Source organism: Sylvia atricapilla, chromosome 2 (genome assembly GCF_009819655.1).
Source record: "Sylvia atricapilla isolate bSylAtr1 chromosome 2, bSylAtr1.pri, whole genome shotgun sequence".
Lineage (NCBI taxonomy): Eukaryota > Metazoa > Chordata > Aves > Passeriformes > Sylviidae > Sylvia > Sylvia atricapilla.
In genome coordinates, this window is record NC_089141.1 from 51,062,455 (window position 1) to 51,090,217 (window position 27,763).

Here is a 27,763-nt window from a genome sequence, read left to right on the forward strand (position 1 = left end):
GTGCTCTAAGTTAAAAAACTCCCTGTGAAAGGATTTCAGATTACACTAAACCAAGTTATACTCCCTTCTTTCTAGCGACTCCCCCCTCACCTTCTGCGGGAGGAGAAACAACATCACATGCTGCGCTGCAGGTCTGTGACAGGATAGATGTTCGTAAACACTCGGTCATGTGTCTATCCTGTTTACCGTGTTTGTAACTTCATGCCATTTATTTATACGCTTTGAAATTCCAACGTAAACATAAGTTTAAGAGCCCCTAAAAGCTGCCCAATTCTGGCAATAGCAGATTTTCTAATTTGTTTACCTAGATATATATACACTGAATAAAAATATAACTTTCATTGGTGTTTCTCTACCCCATTTCAGTCAAAATTCCCATTTGGCCATTCACAGCAGAAACACTGGGCTTTGGCTGTGCATATTCTCATACAGCTTTCCTTATATTTCACAGCCGCACTAGTGCGTTACTGCAGCCAGTGACTCCAAGGCTGTTTTTTGAACTCAGCCTCCCCACATAAATGCCTCTTTTAGAAGCTCTAGCCTGGCACCAATTTCATGCTGATGCATGTGATAGAGGCCAAAGTCTCAAAGCTATAAAACCCGGCAAGTTCAATCACCCACGGGAGCATGAGGCACAGCATTCTGCCCACACACTGCCGTGGAAAAAAGCATACCCAGACGTCCTGATCCGATTAGCAATTCTGGCACCAAATCCTCACCCAGACAAAATACGTGTGACTGATACTTGCCTAGGACCAGCTCAAGGTTTCTCAACAGCGTAGGCAAAACTGAATCTGGTGGCATTACCAGGTTTGTAAGTGGGAAGCTGAGAACAGCCCCAAAAAAGGTGTTTCCCACTCCCTGCAGCATGACCTCCATCCATCCATCCATCCATCTACCTCACACACACCCCCACTGCAGCACGCCCATCCTCTATCTTCTCAAACCCAAACTCAACTAACCAGATCCATCCAAGCCTCATTCCATCTACAAAAGCCGTTAATCCTCCACCTTGTTGTGCTGCAATCCTTAATCATGGTCAGGCAAATTTCAGGCTGCTGCAAGAGGGAAGAAACCAGGCAGGGGGTTTCTTTGCCTTGGGGAAAGGAGGCAGTGGAATGGAGCAAAAGGACACAGACTGAGGGTTGGGCTTTCTTCTTTCACCACAATCTTACAAGGCTAGAGTGATGACTGATGCTGCTGAAGAGGGTTTCCTTCCCACAAAAACATGGACTGCTCCTCCCAGTGCAGCAGAGAGCTGTGTGAAGGGGAAGTAAAATAAGCCATCTGGGCACCACATCAGTGCCTCACAGCCTCTGGTCCAACCAGCACTGGCAGCCGTCACCCTGCCAGCTTCACATACTCCGTAACATTCCCCAGCACCCTCACATGACATGCACAAGGGCTGGAGTTCAAGGATGCAGGGAGGTGTCTTCGCCCCAGCTCTGCAGAAACCATCACGAGAAGGTTCATTCCCCACAGATGTAAAGAAAAAGCCACAAGATGCCATTCAGAACATCTTTCTGGGAGCAGCTATTTTGTAGCAGAGGGAAGGTAAAAGGAATACTGTAAAAAGGAAGAATAAACTATTCTAAAATTTAAAAACCAAAAGGGATGGGACCCAGTTGTACCAAGCAAATGGAGAGCAAGAAAAACTGTGTGCTGGTAACACACTTTAACATAAACGAATGTTCCCCTCTCTCAGTGAGGAAGAAGACTCAAAACCACACCTAAATACTTTCAACAATGCAATAGCTAAAACTTCTTTGCTGCCTTCTCTGATTTTCCATGGTTATTACCTTGAGACGCAGGGGCTTCTTGGCCAGATACTTAGTGGTAGGTTCACAAAAGAAGCAACAGCTCAAAGAAATGAGATGAGCAGAGACCCAAAGGCAGGAAGGATCACACCATGGTTTCTGACATGCCATGGAATGGGTTTTCTCTGCACTGTGAGCTTACTATCTATCATCTTTTAAATGATATAACATGCATCCCATAAAGACCATTGTTATTAAATATTTGGGATAACTACCACAAATAGGCTCTAGCAGAATACTTCTCAAGGAAGTTTTTTAGTGTCTATGTATGTAGAGCAAATTTAGAAGTGATCCTATTATAAGTACTTGCTCTTCAAGGAAAAATCTGAATTTTTACTAGTGTACATTCTCAAGTTTTTCTCAGAAATTCAGCATAAAATTCAATTTTCAACAATCTTAAAGCAAATGATGAGGGAAGCACGCATACTTGAGCTTAATACAAATCCAGCTTGATAAATTGATGGAAATATGGGGTTAGTAGGATTTAATTCATTCTTAGCCTTAAACAAGTCTTTGATAATAAGTGTGAAGCTAATAATACTAAATAACTGCAGTAGAAAGATGCTTGGCATGCGTGGAGTTAATCACCTGTACATTCCTGGTCTGTGATTACAAAGAGGCTTATTATCCAGCATTGTGCATCTAAGGGGACATGTAACCACTGTATATATTCTTTACTAACCTTGATGTAAGAACCTAGAATTTAGTCCTTCAACTCTCATTTTTATCACTTTTTTCCCATGTGCAGTTATATCTTTTCTCTTTCATAAATAATCATTTGCCTGAGTCTTTTTAAGTTTAAAGAAAAGTATGAAGCAGAAAACTCTCTCAGCTGGAGACCTGGCTTGCCTAGAAAAAGGCTTGTGTTAACCAACACCTAACACAGTGCTACCACCAGACCAAGTAACAACAGCAGAGAAAATACACAGTACTTCGACAACACAAAAATCTCACTTAAAAAAGCCACCTTGTAACTCCCAAAGAAACAGCTTTTTATACCTTCTCTGTTCATAGACATACAAAGGTAATTTTTCCTTTAAATTATCAGGCAGCTCTTCCTACTTACACAGTCACATGGCTCCAATGAAAGCACTGATTGACTACAATCCTATCTCCAAACCTGCTACCCATCTCTGCAAAGGAGCTCCAGGGCTGTTCACATGTTAAGCCCGTTCTGGGAGAAGCTCCCTGGGTCTGCAAACAACATAGTCGAAGTCTGTTCAAAACCTGGGCCTTCCAGTTTTCCTTGCAACAGAAGTTCAGGCCAGATTGAATAGAAAAACAAAAACAAAACAAAAACCCAGTCATTAAAAGAACATGGTTCACACGATAAATAAGGGATTCATAATATAAACTAACCCTTGAACTTACATTGTCTTTCAACTTCTTAATTTTTCACAACATCTTTACCTATTGTCACTTTTCAGATTAGATATGCCTGTATTTTAGCCTAGAATCCTGTATTTCCTTTGCATCTTGAAAGGCCTCTGGAAACCCATGCGAGCTGACAAGCCTACAGAAAACCAGGTACAACTTTGAATCCTTGGATGATTTAAGGAGAACTACACTCGTTGAATAATTGACTTTTTCCTAAATGCAAATATGCTAAGATTTATGAAGATGTAGTTTAACATATAGACAGCAAGTTATGAAGCCTGGCATTACCATTTACTTATTAAGCAAGCTGCATGTTCACCATCAGACCTTTTTCCCAACTCATCTATGCCTTCAGCCATCGCACATTCTTTACACATCCTGGAGCTTCAGCACAGCTAGCCAATTTCTGGGCTCCTACAATGAACTGCTTGTAAACCCAGTTTTGCATTTTCCAAGGAGCCATGAGACTCTCTACTAAGTTTTGAACTAAGTTGTGCTTCCTTACATCTCGATTATGACAACACATTAAGTAAAACACACACCCTAACGGTGATCTAAAAACAAAAGCAAAATTTGTTATGCAAACAGTTCTTAGAAGCAGTTTTGTGATCCCTTACTCAAATCACTCTGCACAGCTAAGTGGGCAACCTGCAATGGTAAAGAAACCAACTATTCTGACTCTCATTAAGTATCAGATTTTAAATAGATGCAATATTGCAAGACAGAAATGCCACAACTCTGGTGTACTTCCTGAGCAACCAGGGAGGGAAGAGACAAAACAATAAAATATGTGTTAAATAGAGGAGCAGGCTTCAGGAAGACAACAATGAGTAGTCCCCTTAGCAAGAAGAGGTGGTTATATGAATCTAAAGGGCATTTTAAGAGTGGATCACGCAATGCCTAACTTCTTTGGGAGAATAAATGGCAAAAAATTAGCTCTTACATGTATAGGAAGAGTCATGGAATTTTAACATGGTATTTGTACTTACAACATGTACTCAGTATCTGGCAACGAAAAGATTATACATATTACACAAAAGATTAATTCAACAGCAAACCTCAGCATAAGCTGAACTCTGAGGTTAACTTCTCCATCTTCCTCATAAAAAGGCATTTCAACTCTTATGCACCCCACAGAAAATCAAGAGTCCAAGATCTTCAGCTTCTGCCTGCACTTTGTTTCTTGCAAGTAACTTTTGCATGTGTTAAATGTGGAAAGGCACGTCTGAATCACACTCCATTTGTCACCTTCTGACAAAAATCAAGCCAACACGAGGATCTATCAGCAACGCAGCTCAGGGAACATTCTGTCAGATCTCAGGTTAAATCAAATCACCAGCACAAGCCAACCTACAGAAAAGCCAGTGATCTCTGCTCTCAGGAGCGGAAGACCTCAAGTCTCCACTGTTGGAGAAAACAGCAATGAAATATTGGCAGAGCTCCTGTGTGGAAGGAGTAGCAGTACTCACCTGCCAGCAGGACTGGTCCCTGCTCCCTCTCACTGAGTAAGCTGGCCTTTCTCCCAGCATGGGGAGACAAGGCTGTCTGAACACCAATGCCCAGAGGGCAGGGCACTGGCTATGCTCTTATTTTTGAGGACTGTCAAAGCAGACATGATTTTCTTACCCAGCTTCCTACTTCTCTGATTTCCTCTGTACATCCGTGGGTTTGAGCAGACTAGAGACACCCAGCCATGGGTGGCCTCCTGTGTTGCTTATCAAAGAGCAAGAGAGCATTGTGCTTAAACAGTTACATGGGAGGAGCTTATCCACTGAAGAGGATCTCAATATTACCTTCTAAGTCTTCTTTCAACTCCTAGATATCTCACATGGCCCTGAATTTCACAGATGCCCTCATTTATAAGTAAATGCAATAAATAAGCTCTTACTGAAAAAGCAGAGTACAAGATGATGCCACGTGTCATAGTAAAAGAAGCATTTTAGGAGTTGGCTTGGCCAATCAAACCCAAATTCTGGTTATTTTTATTCCCAGTACATACACAAGCATAAAGGATGATGCTTCTACAGATACAAAAAATGAAAGCCAGGATTTAGCAACCAAAAATGAACCCAAGCATTTTTCAGGCTATGCACAAGTGCAAGGTTAAAGGCACTCACCCCATGGCAAAATACAGTCACCTCTGAGGTGCCACGAAGCAGCGACTTCGCTTCAACATCACAGGATTGTTTACAAGAAGGGAAATGAAGCTCAACTTCTCCAGCTGAAGCTGTAGAGGAATTCAAGGCAGCCAGAGAGTAATTATTCAGCTGGAGTTTGGCCAGGACACTGGAGTTAGCACTGCGGCTCTCAAAGACTGTGTCAGGGGACTATGCAGTGACCACCAGCACCGTCTACTGTCATCAACGTTGCTTCTCACAGAACCCAAGTTCTCCTTGGAAATCCCATTTCTGGATTGAGCAAGCCCAGCCCTAGCCAGTTTGGGAACAACGTAGCACAAGGAGGAAGGGTGAGAAGTCTAACTATTAGTGTCACTTTCAAGAGCAGTAAATTTTACATGGATTAAAGGGATGAAATCTTTATATATAGCAAAAAGGATAATTATAATGAAGGCATCTGTCTAGCTGGCACCACCTACAGCAAGACCTGCAAGCAGTAATTGTACAATAACAACGTGATGTTTAGTGTGAGGTTTAGGACATTCTGCCAGAAAACCTAAAGTATCCAGGTTGTAAAACAGTGTAATAAGTAGGTAATCCCCAGCCTGGCGTCCAAGTTACTGCCCTAACCTGCTCCTTATGATTATAAAATGTCTCAGTGTCAGCAGGTTCACTGTGAGTCAGAGCTGAAATAATAAATGGCTTATTCTCCATCCTGATGGAGGAAATACATCACGGCTCATTGTGGCTCACTTACTGAGGCTTTTTTTTTTTTTTTTTTTTTCAAACAGGAAAATGTAAAAATAACCAACTCATTCTGCCTTATTGCACTTATTTTTGATTAACAAGGCACTTATTACAATCAAATTAGAAAAGAGAAAACAGTATGTTTTCAACATGGCCTGCAAAAACAATACCTTAGGAAAAAATACCGAAGAAAAATACTGCACAAACATTTGAGGAACACGAAATTTAACAAATAGTCTCTTTGCCAAAGTGATTCCAACACTCGGCTCCTGTAAACAACAGGTTGCCTGAGCTGAGGTAAATGTCTAGGCTGCAACCTTGAGGCACTTCTGCTCCCAAAAAGCTGTCTTTAGTCAGGCTCCCATGTTCACAACATGATGACAACTCAAGTGGTGTGTTTGCACACTCAGGACCTCTAGCTGCGAACTCCAGAAGAAAGGTGCCATCTCTTGCTTTGCACATTGTTGGCAAGCAAACAGTGCCCTACTTCTGTGAGGTCTGCCCCAACACTACACACAAACCACACAAAATGTCCCCCTTGAAAGCTCTTAAGAGAGCCATGAAATGCCACCAACTCAAAAAAACCTCATCCTTTACTTAGCACAGAAATATAAACCAGCAGGAGTATTATAAGCAAGGTGCAATCAACCCCTTACACTTTTTGCAAACTGAACAAATAGTAACAAGTGGAAGAAAGTAAGTATTATTTTATTACTTGGACAAAAAGTAGATATATTAAGATTATTATTTCAAGCTCAAATTTGGCACACACGTATTTTTATACACACACAGAGTGGCCTACATACATAGAATACTTAAAACAACAGAATAATACATAAAAACTAGAACAACAGAGAAAAATCTATAAGCAAATTATTAATTTTTAAAGTAACACCCATTCTCAAAAAATAAAGTACCTATATTAGTAGAAAATAGAAATAGAGAGCATTTTCAGAAATTATTAAGGAAAAAAATGGGAGTGAATATCACAAAGACAGCCCTAACTGTTTTCAGAGAAATATCTGTCCGAAAGGACTGCAAGTTCTAGGACTCTGCATATTTGAAAGACAAAATAATTGACATTAGACCTACAAAGAATACAAAACTCTTTGAATTAAAATAACATGCACTAAGATAATAAAATATTTCCAATATTTTATTGTAGGGGAGAAAAATCCTCACAGTTTTCTGTATTCTGTGTAGAATAACAGATTATAAATTAATAATTTAGACTGGAGTAGGAAAAAAAATGTTAATTCCCAGAGTACTACTGCTAATAAACTGGTAATCAATAACTAAGTTATTTATGACCAATACTATACCAAAAAATGCAGATTAAAGTATAAAATTAATGTTAGAGTGGTGTCTCTTGACCTAAAGTTTTTTAAATGTACAGTTTAAATGGACAAATGAACAATTTCCATTTCTTCCCTATCCTTTCTGCAGCTTCTTATGCACACTTTGGTAACTCAATTTTGTGATGACCTTTAAAACATCAACATCCTGTGGGTAGCAGTGGCCAGGACTCAGAGCTACAACTGCAGCAGGGCTGGGATTTTCACCCTGCACACGTTTTGCCATGCCAGAGTTTGCCTGTGAGACACTGCAGCACTGGTTTCCATCCCATGCTGCTTTCAAGCTGAAAACCCCCAAATAATTTGAGTTCTGTTCTGGTGCTATCCATCAGCCCTAATTCTTGGCAGCTACTTGAAAGGGCTAATGATCTTGCAATGGAGTCATGGGACTTTGACTCATGGTCCCAGCTTCAGCTCCAGGTTCCACCACCAGCCCCCACACTGCTCCAAGCCCTCAGCTGCCCACCACCAGCAGCGAGGACAGCAGAATCCCACTCCTCCTGAGCCTGCCTCTGGGCTTCACATCCACAGCTGTCCCCCTTGCAGCCTCTCCTCCCCACTGCCCTCAACAGAAATGCAGGAAATATTTTCAGGTTAGTGAAAATATTGGCATGTGAAAAAGGTGGATACACTGAAGCCATGCAAGCACAACAAACCTCTCATGATTTCCTGCAGATTAACCCACACCACCCCCACCACACACACACCACACACCCCACAGCTTCCCATGGGCATAATCTTAATCTCACAATCTGCAACCCCTCTCCAACTACACTACTTTCACTCCTTTATCTTTAGCAGCCCTCAAATACCCCAAGCCCCAGATGAAAGGACTCCAAACTCCACAGCATCCTGCACCTCCTCCTTGAACAACGTTCCTTGGAGCATCCACCAGGTCCCTAAAAGAGCCTGGACTGGCCAGCAAGCTGCTACCCACCAGGAAGAAAACAGGTAATCCCAAGCATGGTTACTTAACTCTTGAACGGAACCTTTTCTTTAAAGGATGTTTTCTGACATCCATAATAATGAATATTCCAGCAATGAGCACAGAAGCTGGATTCATTACTGCCTTGTGACTCATTAAGGGTTTTTTTCTAAACTGAGCAAAGTTTCCACATTTTTTGGGCCACATCTCAGATCAGAGCTACACTTCAAGCAAGTGTTACAAATCAAAACAATTTTGATGACAACATTACAAAGAAGAACAAAACACTCAGCATTTGGAATGGCAATAAATTGGGATTTATAAATACCCCTCAGATACATTTAGAATTCTTAATCCCTTTCACACTTTGGACTTCAGCCCTTAAAAATGCAGGAAGAATGGTTCATTTTAAGCTTCTGGACTTTTTTTTTTTTTTTTTTTTTTTTTTTAATTTCATTTCTGTTTTGGCTTGTGATGTGAACAGATCTGTTCAGTGACATTACACAGCACTGCTTCTGAAAGCACAAGCCTGCTCTTTTCTATCCTACACCAGTAAGAGAAAAAAATTTCCTCCTTCTGACCCAAAAGGAAAAGAATGTATTTCTCTGAAGACCAGATTTGCATGGAGTTGTCATACCCTGTACTGAACAATAAAGCTGGATAAAGCACATAAGCTCTGAATGCACAAGCTTTTCCTTTAACTCTTTTTATTAATTTTCTGGATGGGTATATTTATTTCCTTAAATACAACTCACAGCACTTAATCTTCCTTATTAATTGCAGCTTCTTTTTTGACACTCATTTAATTCTGTATCTTTTCTTCCATTCTCATCTGCATTTACAATGTTAATGAAGAGGTTGTGCTTCCAAGTAAAGACTGTTTTTTTTGAACTGATAGGAAATCCTATAAGGTCGTACAGTTGTAGTTTTTCTCCATAACAAACCCTTCCATTACGTTGCAGATTACATACCTTTAAGATATTCCTTTTCTTTGTGACACATATTGTCTTCTCTTTAGAAAGTAAAACTTTCCTAACTAAGCCTCAATGACAAAAAGCAGGATTTTACAGAGAAAAAACACAGAAAAACACAACAACTCATGGCACTCACGATTTAACTCACATTTCAAAGTATTTCTCATTTCCTCTCTTGCCTTTTCTTACAAACACCACAACCAAAACACATTTGTTTGCTTTGATTTTCAAAACTCTACTACTCCCAGAGAAAAGGAAATTTCTCTGCAACCTGCTGAGGTTACCAGCATGTTACAGCTTTTGCTCCTGTATGAAGACCATCCAGCCCTCACGGACTTTCTAGAAAGCACATAACTCACAGTTCAGATATGCCCAACATCTGTCATGGGAGAAGGCAAGCCCAAGACTGATGGATGTCATGGCCATCTCTGGCTCAAAGAATGTATCTCATCATGTGCAACCTGGACACATCACACTGCAGTGTAGCCCTAGTCTTGCTTTCAAAAGGAAAAAGAGGGACAACCCTCTTGGACTGCATATGCATGGAAGTTACGCTTTGATCTGAAAAAAAAAAAAAAAAAAAAAAAAAAAAAAAGACCACCTCTGCTGTGTGTAAATTGTGTGGCTGTGCTCAGTATTTAGGAGACCAGAGTTAAGACTTCCCAGCACTGGCAAGCAGGGAGTGAGGTGTGGGTTTAAACCCCATGTATGGCTGTCACCTTTCTACCTCACCTGGAGGACTGTTACTATCACAAGTGAAACCTGTGATTTCTCTACAGACTAGAGGATACTTGGTTTTTTTACTCCTTCTTACAGAACCTTTTCTCCAGTTCTTTAGTGCCCACTGTGGTATGGGTAAAAAGATACTCAGATCTTGGTTTCCAAATCAGTTTGCCAAACTATGGCCTGCACAGAAAACCCAGAGGTTCCTAAACTCTCAGTGTCTGGACAACATGGCAAATTGATTCAGCCCCCTGTGGAGTCAAAAGGCAAAACCTTCACATGAGGAGGAAACGACTTGTCCAAAATTACCATCTTAGTTCCATGCCCCTGGAGCTGCAGATCTGAATTTGATGAGGCTATTCTGTCAACACTTGAAGCTGTCCCTTGGCCTCTTCCTAAACTAATGGTGTCTCATAATTTCAGTCTAGAAGGAAAAAAGACCTCTATGGAAAGACACAAGGGCTGTCTCCTTTCTCAGGAATTACTGTGCCTGATGAAGGTCCTCCTTGTGAACATTTAGAACAGGAACCTATTCCCCTCCACCAACCACCAATCCCACACAGATTAGTCGTCTAAGATAAAAGCAGACTACATAACCCTCTTCACGTCTAACTATCTTCCTTCCCTTCTACAGTTACCCAAGGACTTTCCCTGCAACACCAACTGGTACTTTGAATCACAAAAGTCAACAAATGGATAGGAACCACTAGGCTTGAATAAAGGGCTGGAGTTCCCTCTGAGGTAGGAAGGAACCCGCAGGAAACCTCACACATTGTTCAGGAGAGGACTGTGCTGTCTACACCTGCTAATTGGCCAGGGAAGCTTTGCTGCTGCAGAGGAACCTCAGAACCTTACTGGACTCTGCCACAACTGGTTTGCATCGCCAGTTACACACAGGACCTTCAGGTTACCAGTACGAGATGAAGTCAAACCTTAAACAGTAAGCCAGATCTATTTTTCTTATTGGTGTTGCCTGTGTGAACATTGACACATGATTTACACAGCTGAAGAAAACAGGTGTTAATGAGGAAAGGGACTAGTCAGTAGATATTCTTTGCTGCTCTATTTCTATTCCTCATGTAATAACATTTAGTGTGGTACTCAAGCAAATCAGCAGCATTAGCAATAAGCCTGGTCAGAAGTTTCTGACTATAAAAGCATTCCAGCCTCTGGGATTTTTCCTTAAATTTGGAAGAAGGTTTAGTATTTCGGTATAATTCGGTCCATGTTAAAACATTTCTAGGAAAAGGCATATATCCTAAAGCAAAGCTCATTTAACAGTCACTTACCAGCAACAAACTTAAAGCCCTTACTGGCAATTTCAACTTCTGCTCTGTATGATTTATTTATCCCTGGGATAGGACTGAGCAAGGGATTCTCCTAGCAAAAGAAAAACCCATCAAATTATTTCAGGTCAGTCAGATATTCACTTTATGCCATCCAGCCCTGATAGCAAAATCGCTCATAATAGCAGATCTCCTAACATTTGATGAAGAAATATTTTTCACAAGCTAAACTCTGGCTTAATCAGAGCCAAGAGACAAAGCTCCTACAGTCAGAAACACATAAATGTTACCACTGTCTCATTCTCACTCCTAACCTTTCACACTGCACTGGGAAGTGGCTTCTAGATATATACATAAAGGTCTTTTCCAGACTGAACAATTCTGTGTTTCTATGACACACTCCCTCGTTTCAGACGCACACTAGACAGAACATGGAAATACTCTCACACACAAGGCAGCACTGCTACATTGTATCCTAGTGGCTGGAATGGAGAGGACAGATTTTTACAAGATGCTGGAAGATCCCAACACTAAGCAACAAACCTGAAAAAGCTTGAGGCTCTCCACCCCTCTTTCCAGGGGAGTTGTATGCCATGCATCCATCATGTGCTGGTACTTTCACACATCATGACAAGCTAAAGACACCTGACCTGGTAAGCAATTTTTGGTGTCAGTTATTTGTTACCTCTGTCTCAGCCTGGATGATAACTTGAGAATTAAGAGGTTTGGTGCACTCCAGCCTGGTTACTAAAGGACAGGCTGCAGCACCAGTTTATTTGCTGGGCACCTGCCCGGCACAGCACAGCAGCTAGCTGGCAATGGAAAGTACAGGAAATACCAGCTCTTGTCCCAGGAGTAGACAGGAAACATGGGTAAAATATAACCAATTATACCAGTTAACTATGCAGGTTTTTCTTTTCCTCTGCTTCTACCAACCTCTCTAAATTGCAACAGCTTTCATCCCTCTCACTTAGAAGAGCTATTCTAAGAGGCTTCTACCTCCCCTGGTGCCCCTCCTCTACACCTGCCAATGACATTCCTGCTCTCATCATCTTTGAAAATGGAAATATTTCTTCTCAAACATATAGTTTTTGATGTTGACAGCTTTGATTTCACACAGGAAAAACCTCCTGCGCACCTGAAAGTTTGCCAGCCCTTTTCCCATGGCACCCTTGGCTCCAAGAAAAGGCACTGCCTCCTTTAAGAGCATCATCATGCCACCACCACCACTGCTATTCTCTATGTTCTCATATCCAACGCAGTCACATGCTTCTGTTCATACATCCCATAATACAAGGCTGCTATTTATCAATAAATGCCTTGAGGTGCAGAGCAAAGCCCAAGCTAATAAAAATCTGCTGGGATTATCCGCTGGTGTTTCACATCAGCAACAGTGGTGGCCAGAGAAAACTGAAGGGGAATTAAGGATGTGGCAGAGAGCACGCAAAGAGTAAAGAGCCAAAGAAAGAAGATGCTTGCAGGTATTTGACAAGCTGAGAATTAAAGATGGAAGAAAGGCAACAGAGGTAGAGGCCCAACTTTTTCTTTTTCTTTTCCTTTTTATTTTAAACATGAATCCAAGGCATTAAAGAATGACTTAAATACACGTGGGCAAACAGATATTTGCTGTTTTCCTCAATAAATAACTAACCATTGGAACCTATGCCTGCAGGATAACTGCTGGAAAAATGACTTGCAGTGATTAAAAAAGGATTAAACGGGTTTTATAAGCAACAGTATCTGTTGTTAAACATGCTAAAATAAAATTACAAGAGTTAATAATCTGTTTGCTTCAGGGCATAAACTAATCCTCATCTAAGGGTAGCAGAGATCTGCTTGCATGTCAGCTCGATATCTGGTGCAACAACTCCTCTCCATTGGCAAGCAGTCCTTGCTTTTGATTCCTGGCATTTAAAAATTGTCTTTCTTGCCTGAAAAAGAGAGCATGCTATTGCTCAAGCCTTCAACTGACCTCACATAATTAAGTGGAGTTTACCAGACATATCATTCCCTTGAGAAGTGGGGGTGAAATGCTTGAAAAGGGAAGAAAACAGTTTAATTGCTCCACATTTCAATATTCTGCTCTCAGTTTCTTTAAATACAGTTGTCAGGGCACTAATACCAAGCACATGAGCTGAAACTGTTGGAAAAAGCTTAAATACATGAACAAAGCACACAATCTATTCATACTTTTCAGTGCAAATGGTTCATCAGCCAAATCATATTATGAGAAAATAAGATCTTTGGGACAGCCAGCAAATGAAGACTTTTAATATATTAGAACAGAAGAATTTACTCTGCCTGGTAAGTTAAAGCATTATCTAATATTACAGCCTGGTTCTCAAAGATGGAATACGGTTGACATAAAAACTCCTCAAGATTATGATCCCAGCCCTCTCCAAACCCATAAGCCTTACTAACAGATTGGCTAGTGTCCCAAATAATTGCTTCTGGACAAAACACAGCAGGGAAGAGACACATCCAGTGTGGTTGTGAACTTTTAGTTACAAGCACCAGTTTGCACACTCTCACAGGTAGGATGGGTGCATGCCCCATGCATGCACAGGGGACACTCCTCCCCTGGCTCAGGACAGCTCCTAGATGAACAAATCTTGAACACGAGCCACACAGAACTCACTCCACAAGCAACCTTTCCTTCAAAACTCCCAGGATTTGATTTTCCTTCACATCCCCCAGTTATACTGCTCTCCAAATTTTATTATGATCTTTTATTTTTAGGGGGTGCAAATTCTACCTGATCCAGTTTGGCAACCAAAATGTTCAACATTTTACAGTGTTTTCAGAAAAGGACTTTGCAATGCTTCACATTAAGTCACTAGCAATTCAGATCATGTCCAGAGTGCTTCTGCAAAATTTGGCAGTGACCACCCAACAGATCAGTATCAATGCTGGAGCCCCAAATTAAACTCACAGCCAAAGCAAAAAACATAAAATGCCCTGATAGAAAAAAAAAAAAAAAACCACCAAAGCAGAAACAAAAAAAAATCCAAACAAATAATAATGATAAAACAAAACAAAACAAAAAAAACAAACAAACAAACAAAAAAAAAAACCTCTGAAACTTAAATTAGTTTTACAGAGAATACAAACATAGTGTTTCAGACCACTGTATGTATATATTCCCTTTCCTCCCCTACTGCTGAAACAGCAAAGCATGCATAGCAGATGGCATGATTCATCTGAAAATTACTCTAGCAGCACTCTATTAGCCTCTAAGGAGTAAACTAGGATAAAAATATTCTGAATGTTAACTAAAAGTAGACAGTTGTCATGAAGAGTCGTCAGGTCAGTCTACTCGCTTAGTTTGCAGAATTTTCCTTTCAATCAGCAACAAGCACTACACATGAAGATAACATCACTTACTTTTCCTACCTACCAGGAATTATTGCAAAGGGAAGCAAACTGGGACACAAAAAGGTTTATTTTCCCACACCTAAGTAAAAATGTCCCAGCCACAGTCAGACCAAGAGCAACAGCACATCACGTTAACAATTGCCTCAGCCACTTCGGGTGAGATGGGAGAGATTCAGTTTCTACAGACTGCACGTCTTACCTAGGAGAACAACTTTCCACATGCCCAGTAGCTGAATGCAAATCTGCTCAGTGGAAAACATTGAAGCAGGGACCACAGGAAGTCTGTCCTTGCCCCAAGGTATCAGTAATTACGCCCGTCAGCACACATGGCACACAGAGTAACTTGCCAGGGAAGTGACAAAATGAATGCCTGCATCACATTCAGTGTTAAGGCAGCTTTACCAGGCAGCCTGACTCAAAAATGCAGTAAAAGCACCATGCCATGAGTTCCCCTGCTTCATGCAAAAGACAGGAGTCTGCGGTGCTGCATGTCTTCTTTCAGAGAAATTTAAAAGTATAGGAAGCAAGGAATTGGGCTGCCAGATGCAAGGAATGCTGAGCACTCACTCAATGACCTATTGGACTAGCACAGGATGCCTCCAACTGAAACGCCATCAGTCATTTAAAAAAGAGAAATAAAACACATTCGTAGGTGGTTCAGATTATGCTGACAGTAAAAACTCACTACAATGTAGGCTACGGCCCCAGGACTGAGCAGTCTAATTGCCCAGGCTCTGGGCCCCAAGCTAAAAAACTCCTTCCCAAATAAACAGTCCGCAAGAACTGATTTATTTTTCTGCTCCATCAACAATAACCCTCAGTCAACAGAAGCTGAGTATCTGGTGTGCTTTAATATGCAGGTTAACCAGGTGAAGCCAGTAATGCAGTTGCCCTCATCTTTGGGGAGAAGATGGTGAAACTGTGCTTAATGTCATCTCTTCAAAAAGGCGTTTTCTACATATGTATACGCTACCACGTCAGCCTCGTTGCATAACCGGGTTGTGCAATCATTGCAAATTCATTTTCATCTTCTGTTCCAGGGCTCCAGAAGTGGGAAGGAGGGATCGTTGTCAAGGGAAAATGTGGATTTTGCAGCAGTGGTCTTCTTGGCCACAGGTGGATGGTCTGAAGAGAGGTCGAAGGCAGTAGGGAAGGGCACCAGGACTCCATCCCCAAGGCCTCTACTGCGCACCCAGAGCAGACATTTGGAACAGAGTTTTAGCTAGAAACCTCAAAGCAAAGAATGACTTCATAGCATCAGGGGATGACTAGTGTTGGCTTGGGCTGCAAGCAGAGAAGATTATGGTTTCTCCTTTTAATGCTTATGACTATGTCATTGCCACAGAACTGTAAAGAAGAAATAGGCAAGAGTGCAGTATCAGGTTTTCATAGACTGTACAAACTGGATTATTCGAGAGTGACTCAAGTTCCTAACAAGCACGGAGAAGTCTGCATTAAGATAGCATCTCTTGATTTTTCCCAAAATCAAGTGCAACAGGCTGCACTTTAATATACTACTTTAAACTCCCATCTTCGTTTGTATTTCAAGGTAGCATTTAGTGGATTTACTACACGTGTGCATAAGGAGGACACAAAACACAAACAGTACCAGGGACCAGACCTTAGATCAGCATTAAAACCTCACCAGCCAGAATATACACTCACAATGTCAGGAGAGATGCTCTTGCCACAAAGGTAAACCCTCAGCCATAAAAAAACATTTAACTGCCTTCCAGCTCTGCCTTAATACCATCCCAATGATGGTAGGGCCAAGATACCATAAAAACTAGGAAAAATTAAAGCTGCTCTAAGTTAAACACACAGCCACACTCTGGGTTTTCACTTTTTTTTTAAAGTGGGCTTTTTTTTTTGTGTGTGTGTGTGTGTATCTTTCTCCACTGTAGATTTCTAGATATTAATCTAAATATATCTAGATAGATAGAAGTGTGTAGAGCACTTTTATTTATTTTTAATTTATGGAATACAATTTGATCAGATCAAACATAAGGTTGCATTGTCATCCTGAATTTCAAATAGCATCTGGTTTGAGCTGCAGACCCATCAGCTCATCTCAAAGACGCCAGGGTAAAGCAGGACAAGCATAGCAGCAACTGCAAATATCGAAGCCTGACTTAGCTCGGGCAACTTAACCTTTCTTAACACCTCACCATTTTAAAAAGTTAGTAGTAGCAATAATCAATCTAAAAAAAATTATTTGTAGTAATAATGAATCTAATCAATAAACATTATTTACCTTGAAACAACACTTCATAGAATCATAAAATAGTTTGGGCTGGAAGGGATCTTAAGAATAATCATGTTTCAACCCCACCACCACAAGCAGAGACGCTTTCCATTCGACCAGGTTATTCAAAGTCCCAAGCCTTGAACACTTCCACGGATGACGCATCCACAACTTCTCTTGGCAAACTGTGCCAATGCCTCACCACCGTCACAATAAAAGATTTCTTCCCAATATCTGATCTAAATGTACTCTCTTTCAGTTTAAATCTTCCAAGTTAAGTTAGCACAAGCTTTCCTCACCTGAATCTCCAGAGACACTGAAAGATCTTACTGAGGAGCAAAGGCAGCAGCATGGTACCCGCTGGAGAGTCCAAGGGATGTACCTTAACTGATGTAAGTAGTGAGAATCTATTCAGTGAGTCACTACAAACTTCTCTGGTAACTGCAAAGAGGAAATATGATTACTTTCCCTGACCTCTTCTCCATACCTGAGCAGTGTGTGTACCCACACGCAGCGGAGTACCCACAATGGGACCAGGCAGACGGAAGCGTTTTGGTGGGACTTCTCTGGCAGGCTCTGCTCCTGCGCCAGGCAGCTGCCAGGCCATGGCTCAAACCCTCCCTGAAACGTGCACAGCAGCACACTGCCAGCACCGGGGCAGAAGCCAGGCTCCAGGCTTCCCCATACAGCCCTGTGCTCACACCTTCCAGCGCCGGTACCTGTGAGGATGGCGAGCTGGGGCACTGGGAGCAGCCCTCAGCCCCACAGGGCTGGGATGCTGGAGCCTCCCAGGGCAGTTCTGCAGGGGAACGGTGCCAAAGGGCAAGGAAAGAAGAGAGGGTCCAACCAGTTAGGAATTACACCTGCTTACTGCACTTCCCCAGGTGTAGACAACAACAGCACATAAAAGCTCTCTTGCCTCAGAGCACCACCAGCATGCCTTCAGAAAGCCAGGTTTTCTGGGAGAAGGGGTTGGGGGCAAATAATTACATTCAATTCGAAGGTTCAGATTTGAAGAGCGTATTTTTGGAAAGATAAATCAACACATTTAACAGTGAGCAGGAGCACAGAGCATGTAATCCTTTCACATCCTGACAGGATAGAACTGCGGAGGCCTGCTATGAAGCATGTCTGAATAACAGCATCTTCACTTTTTGAATATCTAATTAGGAGTTTCTATATATTGCAAAGCATTGCTATAAGATATAATTTAGTTGGCAAACACTAAAGATCTCAGTCTTTAAGTATGCTTTTGGCAATCAAAATTCAAATCTGGCTATATATCCAAGATATGTATGGCACCGGTACCTTTTTTTTTTTTTTAATTCTAACAATTACAATCAAATTAGCAGACTAACTCATATCACTTTTAAGCAAATGCAAACTACAAGCAAATGAGTCTACACCACCACCACAGTATATTTTTGGATTGTTAGTATCCTTACTCCCATTAGTGACTTCACATATATTTAACACATATTAAAGGGCAGTAAAAATCTGAGAAGGCTACAGATGCCAGAACTTAGCACCAACTTAAAATTCACATATGCCAAAAAAACCATTTGCAACTGTGCTAATTTCCACTGTGGGAACTGAAAGGCAGATTCATGTAATACAATGGACAACAAATCCATTCCTTTAATTTCAGTAGCTAAATTTTAATTAATTTCCATCCAGGCAAACACCAAGCATTTCTGCTGATCTTGCAGGATGTAAGCTCATTTGCACAATAAATGTGGTTTAACAAGTCACCACATTTATAGCAAGTTGCTTCAGTCTTATCTAACTGCACAGTTCGAAAAGTCAGTGATGGGTAAGTGAAACCCCACCCACATCACAGTTTCTGGAGTTAAGCACAAAAAAACTGAAGAAGTTGCTACCTTGCCATTGCAAGTGAGACAGCCAAGAGTAAATTGACAGTTTTGAGAGTCCACATTCGGAATTATGCGTATGCCCCTTATTCAGGAAGGAAAAAAAGCATGGACTTCACACTTTTGAGTTTCTCCTACAAAAATTAATGGCCATATTCCAATGCTCCAGAGCTCCCCTGCCCAAAAAAGAAAAAAAAAAAAAAAAAAAAACACACCACCAAAAGCGAAGACCCCTCTCTGCTGTATAGATTTGATATATAAACAGGTCACAGATAAACAGGTCCTGTCTATGCTGAGAGGCACAAAGCACTGCAGCACTGAAGCTGAGACCATCAGCAGGGGAGGTTCTGCCAGCAGAATGGCCAAGGAGGGTTGCCCAGGAGCCACTGCCCATCCACACAGGGCCAGCTCCAGCACGGAAATTTACAAACAGCTCCAAATGACCCAGCGTGGTGCAGAGCTCTCCCAGGTACAGCACTTTGCTCATCTGTCACCCTCCTCCTCTGCAGCACTAACAGTGGAGTGAGAGTGGTGCCAATACCGCTTGGCTATGGAGCTGCAGGTCAGCCTCAGCATCTCCTGCCTCATGCACTTTCAACTTTCCACAAAGGCTGCTCACATGTATCACTGCTGTATGTATACACAACGCTCATTTCAGTAAGAAAAGGTTTTCTGATTTCTGCGTGTGATGAAAATTTCATTCTGGTGGCAACTAAATAAAAGGAGGGGCATTTCTAACATTTTCTAAGAGAGACAACAACATCCACGAAGCAGAGCCCAGCCCATTTCATCATTTCACATGCTGGTGCACAAGCAGCATGGAAGCCTGGCACTAAGTGGCTTCTGAGAAAGATATACCAAAAAAAAAAAATTAAGATGCTAATAAAATAAGAATTCTTACATATTACACGCAGGTAGAAGATATAATTTAGTCAGCAAATATTATGGTTAAGGGCACCTATGCTTAGAACTTTTCTGATAATCAGTCCAAATTTAAATCTGAAAATGTACTTTTTCAGAGACCATGTCTCCAGTACATCCTCTCCAGCCCTCCTATGCCAGGCCCCAAAACCTATACAGCAATAGCCTTGACAAAGCTAAAAAGGAGCCCCACACACTCACACCAACACGAGCCTACACTCCACACACCAGTAAAGCACTTGGAGGAACATGGGCTACTTAAAAATGCAATCACAGCCATCCCTGGCACTCTGTCTTGAAGAAGCCACAGGACTGAACGCACTTCCAGATGCATTCCCAAAAACTAGGTTTCTAAGACCAAAACAAGAGAAAACGTGTACCTTTAACTTTAATTCATTTTAGAATAAGATGTATTTTCAAACAGAACTCTAACATCATTGACGCTGTGCAGTGATACAAGATGCCTTTAACAACTCAGTAACTGTCCTCTGGGCAAACCTACTGCTGCCCTCCACTCCTCCAGCAGCTCCTAATCTCTGTCTGATGCAGCAGCTGTCAGTGTCCCAGGAGGTTTTGAGTGACTACATTTCTAAAGCTAGACCCACCTCTGGTCCTATCTACCACAAAATAAAGCATTGCTAAGCCTTTACCTTACTACAGAGGTGCTTCGAAACTTAACACATGTGCCTCTTTAGGTATCATTTTAAGAAATCTCATAAAGACCAGTGCCCACTATCGAAATCTAGAATAAGCATGAAGGTTAATGAAGATCTTAGAAGATAATAACCAATCCAGTAAATGCATCTTAGTTCTTTTTATTCCTTCTCCATTAGGAATGGAGACCTAACAAGAAACCTCATGCTCTTAAGACATCTGCATATCACAAACCATAGTGCAGGAATGATGCACCTTTGTCTGATGAACATGCATGGTCAATGTTTACTAAGTAGATTTAAAAATAATACTTAAACGTGAATAGCACTTATCTTCACAGATCAATTCAATTCATGCTGAAGCTCTCTATGGAGCAGCAGAGATGCTTGTTCTTCAAAACGTGACTCTTTCCAATGCACTTAATTTCTGAAGCACAACCTATCATCACCAAGAACAGTGTTTCTCCAATATTTAAAACTCATTTCAGCTACCAGACTAACAAACAAAATGCTACAAAATTCATTAAAATATTAGCATGCACTACCATATGCTTAACTGTAACTATCTGCAGCCAGCATGAGGGAATTTGAAGTTCCTTTCTCATAAGAGTTGACAATTAAGTAAATATATCCGTTTTTTACATATTTCTAGAAGAGGAAAACAATAAACTGTATTTCAGGTTATCTTGACTACGTTTTAGTTTATTATTCATTATTCAAGGTTTTAAAATAATTTCCATCAGATAATCCTTGCTTCATATACAAACTTCTTCCCAAAAGGGAAGAAGGGGCTGAGGACTGATTTTCTGTAGCCACAGCCCTACGATATTTCACAAATCTGCGGCTACAAAATACATCTGCATTTTTATTTCAGAAGCCAAGCACATATTTTACAAAATGATTCACCAGTTGAGTAAACAGAGATTTAGGCAGCATCATGCTTTGGAAACTGAAAAGATATGAGCAGACATCTCAAGACTACACAATTTCTGGTGCCTTACTGAAAAACCCAAACCACCAAAACTATTGCCTATTTTATTGTATTGAAAAGAAGGAAAAAGAGAAAAAGAAAGCAACTTCACATACCTCACCTAAACATCTTTATCTCCTTGCACCACACTGCTTCCCGTTTCCATCACAGGCAGCAAAGGCTCCAGTTCCCCAAACAATCAGCTTCACTAACTACTTGTAAAACCATGTGATACGAAAATAATGATAATAAGGAAGCAGCTGAGTGTGCCATAAAAAATATGGTGGCAGAGAGCGGTTACCGTGTCTTTGTACTGAAGTTCTTTAAAGTCAGGCACTTCAGGAAAATTTAGTTCATTATGTCAAGTGTACAAAGCCACTCACACATTTCATTTTGGCATTTAGTCTTACCTATAATCATACGAGTAACTGAACAGATACCACAGCAAATAGAAAACAGGCAAAGAAAATTAACAGAAAATTAAAACATTATTCAAGGCCCTGGTGGGAAGCTCCAAATTACTGATGCAGCTCAGCCATGACTTTTTCAGACAGAGGTGAGGAGAGCATATTGCACCTGCAAAGATTAAGCTGAACTTCCACACCTGAAACTAAGCAAAATGTAAGCTGGTGACTCACAGACAACATCAGCTGCTACAAGAGGGGTTTTGGTGGCAGTGACAAGTATGCAAGACCCCAAATGGTTTTCTCACAACACGGCGGGCAGAGGCCAGGTGTCACGGCAGAGCAGACTCAACTGCAGCTGCCAGCTCTTGAGGCTTTTTGCCACATGTGAAAAGTTATGACTGTACAGTACTGACCTAGACAGAATCCACGAACAGAAAGCCACACCTCTACCTGCATATGCCTGTGTGTGCTGTATAAATGTATAATACAAAGCATGATGCTGGGAGGGCCACAAATCAGCTGAGGAGGCATCTTATGGCACAGAGGTAGATGCCCCCAGGTGTGTAACCAGTACTGAGGGAATACACAAGCTGAGTTAAAGGCAATCTTCCATTGTGATTTTTCCCACAAAAAAAAAAAAAAAAAAAAAAAAAACACCCTCACAAAAATGATCTCTAAGGTCCCTTCTAATCCAAACTACTCCATGACTCTGTGATTCTGTGCACTCATTTCAACTTAAATAAATAATCTAAATTTCCACAATTTAAGCTGTTTGCTGATCTAGATTCAAAAAGTTTGAAAAACTTCATTGAAAATTATTCTTGATTTTTCAGCCTTTCTAATATTTCTGACTACTTGTGATTTTCAAACCAAATACAATAGAACCAGAACAATCCACAATTCATTTTGCATGGAGACCAATTCACTACAAAACAGTGCTGACCACAGAGAGCTTCTATGATAAGGCCACCCAAAGCACCTGTCCCATGCCTGTTTTGTCCTCAGGTTTAAAACCATCCATCCCTCTTGCAGCTATGTATCTATTCGCATTCCTTCAACAATGGCAGCAAATGAATTCAGATGAACAAGCCTCCTTGGGACTAGAAGTCAAGGAGATATATGTGCCCATGGGACCTGAGCATTTGCCACTAAGAAAAATCAACAACACATCCACCTCCAGATGAGTGACAGCAAAACTCCATGTTTTCTGGTCAAAAAAGTCACAGGGTTTTATTTGAACGCATTTTCAAAAGCAGACTGAACAGATGAGACCGTCCAAAGAATCTCAACTGTGATAGCTCCCTTACAATAAATCTCAACACTTCCATAAAGCAAAGACATCATGAAATATGCACATCATAGAGATGTTCTATATTTTTTATATGATGAATAGCCAAAAAAACTATCATAGTTGTGTCGAAAAAATAGTTATCTACAGCTGCAGTGGAATTCTTGCCTCCTCTGCTTTAAGCCTCGTATCTCCCCCTGTCACAGGTAAGGCAAAATGTTGCTCTTACTTGACTACTATACTACAAGAAAAGTCTCATTCTTCCATGCCACTTTCACAACAATTTCTTTGTTATCTCTGCTGCAGATCTTGTTCTTGCTTTGGCTTTCTCTGAGCAACACAGGTCACTATCAGCACTCATTCACAACCAACAATGCAGCAGGTCTGGCAGAGCCCATCCCAAGTGCTTCATTCAAGGCAGCCACCCCACGGGGGGTCATGGGGACTTTGCTCCCTTAGAGTTCAACAGCGGATTTGTTCATAAAGCAGTTTGTGACAAGAAAACCTGGAATAAACTACTGTGTATGTATAACCGAGAACAAGTTACCTACTTAAATAATTTTATGTTACTGATAATTTTTGGCTAATACCCTTGGCTTATACACTTATTTTAAAAGCCATTTTTATTTTAATGTTTTTATTCAGAACAGCTTGGATACTGTTTGAGCTCCTACCAGATAATGTCGACACCTCAGAACTTTCTCCAGTGAAAAAGAAGCTCGACATCATGCATTAAATCAAGGCAGTACATATTCACAAGCATTAGAGCAATTAGCCCTCAACTTCTGCCTGAGAAACACTGCCTTGCCACTATGCAGAAAGAGCACATTCTTTTTCTTGTGCGTTCCATACATTTCGTGAAGAATTTGAAAGATACCTTATTGCACTTGTAATCATGCAAACCCCAACAAGACAAAGAGTCTCAAAGTTTTACTTGAAGGGAAAAAAAAAAAAAAATACCCCCCGTTTCCCAGCCTGCGTCAGCAGCGCACAATGTACTCCCAGCCCTAAGTCAGTGCCAGGCTCTGAGGCGAACCCGCGCTCCCTCTGTCAGCAGAAAAGTCAGTCACTAATCTGTGCTCATCTCTGGAGCGACGTTCCTCCTCTGCGGGCCCTGGGCTGACTCAGGCTTCGCTCCCAGCCCTACGCCTGCACCTACAGCAGCTCCCCACACCACGGGCAAACCAGCGGCTCCCAAATGGAAAAAAAAACCAAAAAGTAACCCTCACTGCAGCCGAGCCGTGGAGAATCGGTGATAAACAAGGCAAACGGGCTGCACGCCTCAGCCGGGGGAGTTACAGCGTTGACACCCAGCGGCTGCTGGTAACTACACTTGAAAGTGTGTTTAACAAACTCTGCACTTCCTCTGCTCAAGTGGTAAAACCTGCAAGCATGCAACTTTCAGAGCAGCCTGGCAGCTATGCAGCCAAAGGGACGGGGGCAACACGTGTCCGATGCATAACAGAGTGACTATTTAATAATGGAAGGAGAGTCCGTGTGTATTTCCCCACCAGCGGTGGCAGGGTACGTACTGCACTCTACCAGAGGGTACTGCAGGCAAAAAACACACCAGTAGCGGCTCTCCCTGTCACAGCAGAGGTATGTGGGCATAGGATGTGCTCAATCTGTTAGAGGGAGGTGTGCGAGACTTTTTCCTTGCTGAAGCACCACGGGACGAGCAGCAATAAAATAGTAAGTGCTGATTAAGTTACACAGCTATCAGTGTTTCTTACTTGCTCGCCGGAACTTGGGAGCTATTTGATTTTATTTTCGTTTGTTTGGTTTTTAGTTCTCTTCTACTGGTTCTGAAAAGGCACTTAAGGAGACTAAAATACTACTGGGAAAAAAAAAAAGCAGCATATTCAAGTGACAAGTTACCTTATTTAAAAGCTGTCAGCTATCAATCACTTCACTCCTATTAAAGTTTCTCATGACAGATGTCTTCAGACAATTACCCTTTACATTTTTTAGTCAAACACATCATTAGAAACTAACAAACTACTTTCAAAAGCCCTAGAAGCTTTCAGCTAAAAATGAGTTACAGATTAATCTGCAATTCCTTAGCAGGATGTTGCTTACCTCTAAAAAGATCGAAATTTACAAAAAGCCGATGTAACAAACATTCCTAGCAGTGCAATTAAAAATACATAAAATGCAGTATTTGAGCCGACACATTTTAAAAAAAAAAAGATAATACAAATACTAGAAAGCGAAGCAAAGAGTTTGACTGGCCCTAACAGGAACTAAGTCCCGAGCACATCGGAGCGCGCCGATGCCGCGCCAGGTGCGCGCACCTCGTGCGTTTATTGCCATCATTCAATCCCTCACAGGGCGGAGGAGGCTCTGCCTGTACGCAGACGGCACAAGCTCCTTCTGACAGTGCCCTCACGCAGCAGTGTCACAAAACTCGGCGAGCCTCCGCCACGCACGGGGACACGGGTGGGTGACGCTTCCTCGACGGAGGCCTCGGAGACAGAGAGAATCCACTGGCAGCAGCGCCAAGCCTTTATCAGTGACGGGGATGCAAAGCTGGAGGGTACCGCGGGCATGGCGCTGCCACCGCAGCCACACAGCCCCGCACGGTCTGGGGGCAGCCGTGCCCGCGGGTCCCCCGGGCGCCAGGAGATCCCCGGGGGGCTCCGGCTGCGGCCCCGGCCGGCGTGGGCTGAGCACAAACCCCGGCCGCCAACAGGCTGCTCCCACCGCTCCGCTCGGGCGGCAGGGACTGCGCTGCGGGAGAGAGGGCAGGAGGGAGTTCCGTCCCACCGCGTAACACAAGAAAGACTCTCCCGCAACTCAAGTTTAACAAAGCCATCAGGTCAAATACTGCGGCTTACTCATTAAACACACGGTATTTCTGCAACCCTTGTTCTGCCTCCGCTCTTTCTCCATCCCTGTTTGCCTCCGTCCCCGCTCCGCCGCCCGACGGCAAAGCCCTGCAGCTCCGGGGCGGACGGCGGCACGGACCGCCCCCGTTCCGGGCCGGGCAGCGCCGGAGCTCCGGCGGCACCGCCAGCACACGGGGGCTGACCCCGGGCCCCGCCGCCACCCCCGGCAGCAGGAGGCGGTGGCGCTGCTGCCGGCTTTGCCCGGGGACGGCGCCGTGACACCGCGTGAACTTTTGCTTTCGGCGGGGCAGGGCAGGGCTGGGGAACGCGGGGAGCGGGGGGGCGGCCCCGGGCCCTTCAGCGCCCCAGCGGCGGGAGGGCCAGAAGGCTTTTCTCCCTTAGGAGTCCTCCCTTTGGAAAGGTGAAAAGAAGTAGAAACGTGAGGTTAAACTGAAAGCGAGGAGCCGGAGCACTGCAGGCTGCGCAGCGGGCATCATGCAGCCGGGGAGGGCGGCGTGCCCAGCCGCCCGCAGCGCCGCGGCTCCTGCCCGGGGGCGGCGGAGCCTCCCGGGACCCCCCTCCGACGGGGCGTCCCCCACCACCCGCCTCTTACCTTCCAGCCGGCCGAGCTGTTGCTGTCGCCCTTATCCTTGAAGTAGGGGACGCTCTTGACCATCCACTCGTAGATCTGGGAGAGGGTGAGCCGCTTCTCGGGGGAGCTCTCGATGGCCTTGGTGATGAGGTCTGCGTAGGACAGGTTGCCCCACGCGTTGCGCCGCGACGAGCTGCTCTTGCGGGGCTGCCCGGCCACGGGGCCCGGTGACAGACCAGCCACGGGCGGCGGCACCGGCGGCACCGGCGGCGGTCCCGGCGGGTGGAGGCGGCAGCCGGCCTCGGGCGCCGGGAAGTCCCCGCAGCGGCAGGCGGCAGCCTCCGGGGGGGCGGCGGCGGGGGGCAGCGGCGCGAAGTCCTCGCTCTCCTCTAGCAGGCTGAGGTTGCTGATGAAGTCGGCGTTCAGCGCTCCCGAGGCGGCGGCCCCGGCCGCGGCTCCGGCCGCTCCATCGGGCTGCCCGCCGCACGACGGCGCCGGGCTGGAAGTGGCCGAGCTGGGCGGGTTGAACTCCGGCCGCGGCAGAGGCCAGGTGCAGGAGCGGGGCCGCGGCAGCGGCTCGAAGTCGGGGTCGATGTCCACCAGCTGCGGTGCTTCGGCCATGGCGGGGCTGGGGCGGGAGCGCGGCGGGAGCGGCTCGGGCTCAGCGCCGCCGCCCCATGCAGGCTCCGGGCGCGGATCGGCGCGGACCCGACGGCGCGACCGCCAACTCTCCTGGCCCCGCCGCCCTAGACCTCCGGCCTGACCTCCCGGCCCCGCAGCCCTAAACCCTGCCCTGCTCCCGGATCCCTGCCCTCCGCGGCAACTGCAATAGCAGCGACCCGGCCGCCCGGCGCGCACCGACTGGAGCGACCGCCCCGCGCGGGCCCGCCTCCGGCCTCCCTCCTCCTCCTCCTCCTCCTCCTCCTCCTCCTCCTCCTCCTCCCGGCGGGGAGGGACGGCCCGCGCCGCGCCAATGGCAGCGCCGCGCCGCCGCCCGCCTCCCGCCGCGGGGCCGCTTTGGCAGGAGGGTGCCCGTGCCCCCGTGCTGCTTCTGGGTGGTTTTTGTTTCCCGGCGGCGCAGCGGGGAGAGGAGCGGCGGGCGGGCGGCCGGCGGTGCCCCCCGCGGCCGGGGCTGCCCAAAGGCAGTCAGCGCTCGCACGGCGAGCCGCGGGGGGATGGCCGCGGAAAACGCCCCCGCGAGGGTTTCTACCTCGGTCGCTGCCGGCGGGGATGAGCGGGGACCTGGCAGCATCCCTCGGCTGCAGAGGGGCGGCTGTGGGAGTACGCGGGAG

At 44.1% G+C, this 27,763-nt stretch overlaps 1 protein-coding gene across 1 annotated transcript in view; it reads right to left on the bottom strand.

Moving 5' to 3' along the window:
- The window catches only part of FOXO1 (forkhead box O1), a 61,649-nt gene extending 34,500 nt beyond the window's left edge, over window positions 1–27,149 (bottom strand). Inside the window, exon 1 of the mRNA XM_066313223.1 lies at window positions 26,493–27,149. Coding sequence (XP_066169320.1) covers window positions 26,493–27,092 — 600 coding nt within the window. The 5' untranslated portion in view covers window positions 27,093–27,149. The remainder of the gene's footprint in view (window positions 1–26,492) is intronic.
- Between the last annotated feature and the right edge of the window lie 614 nt (window positions 27,150–27,763).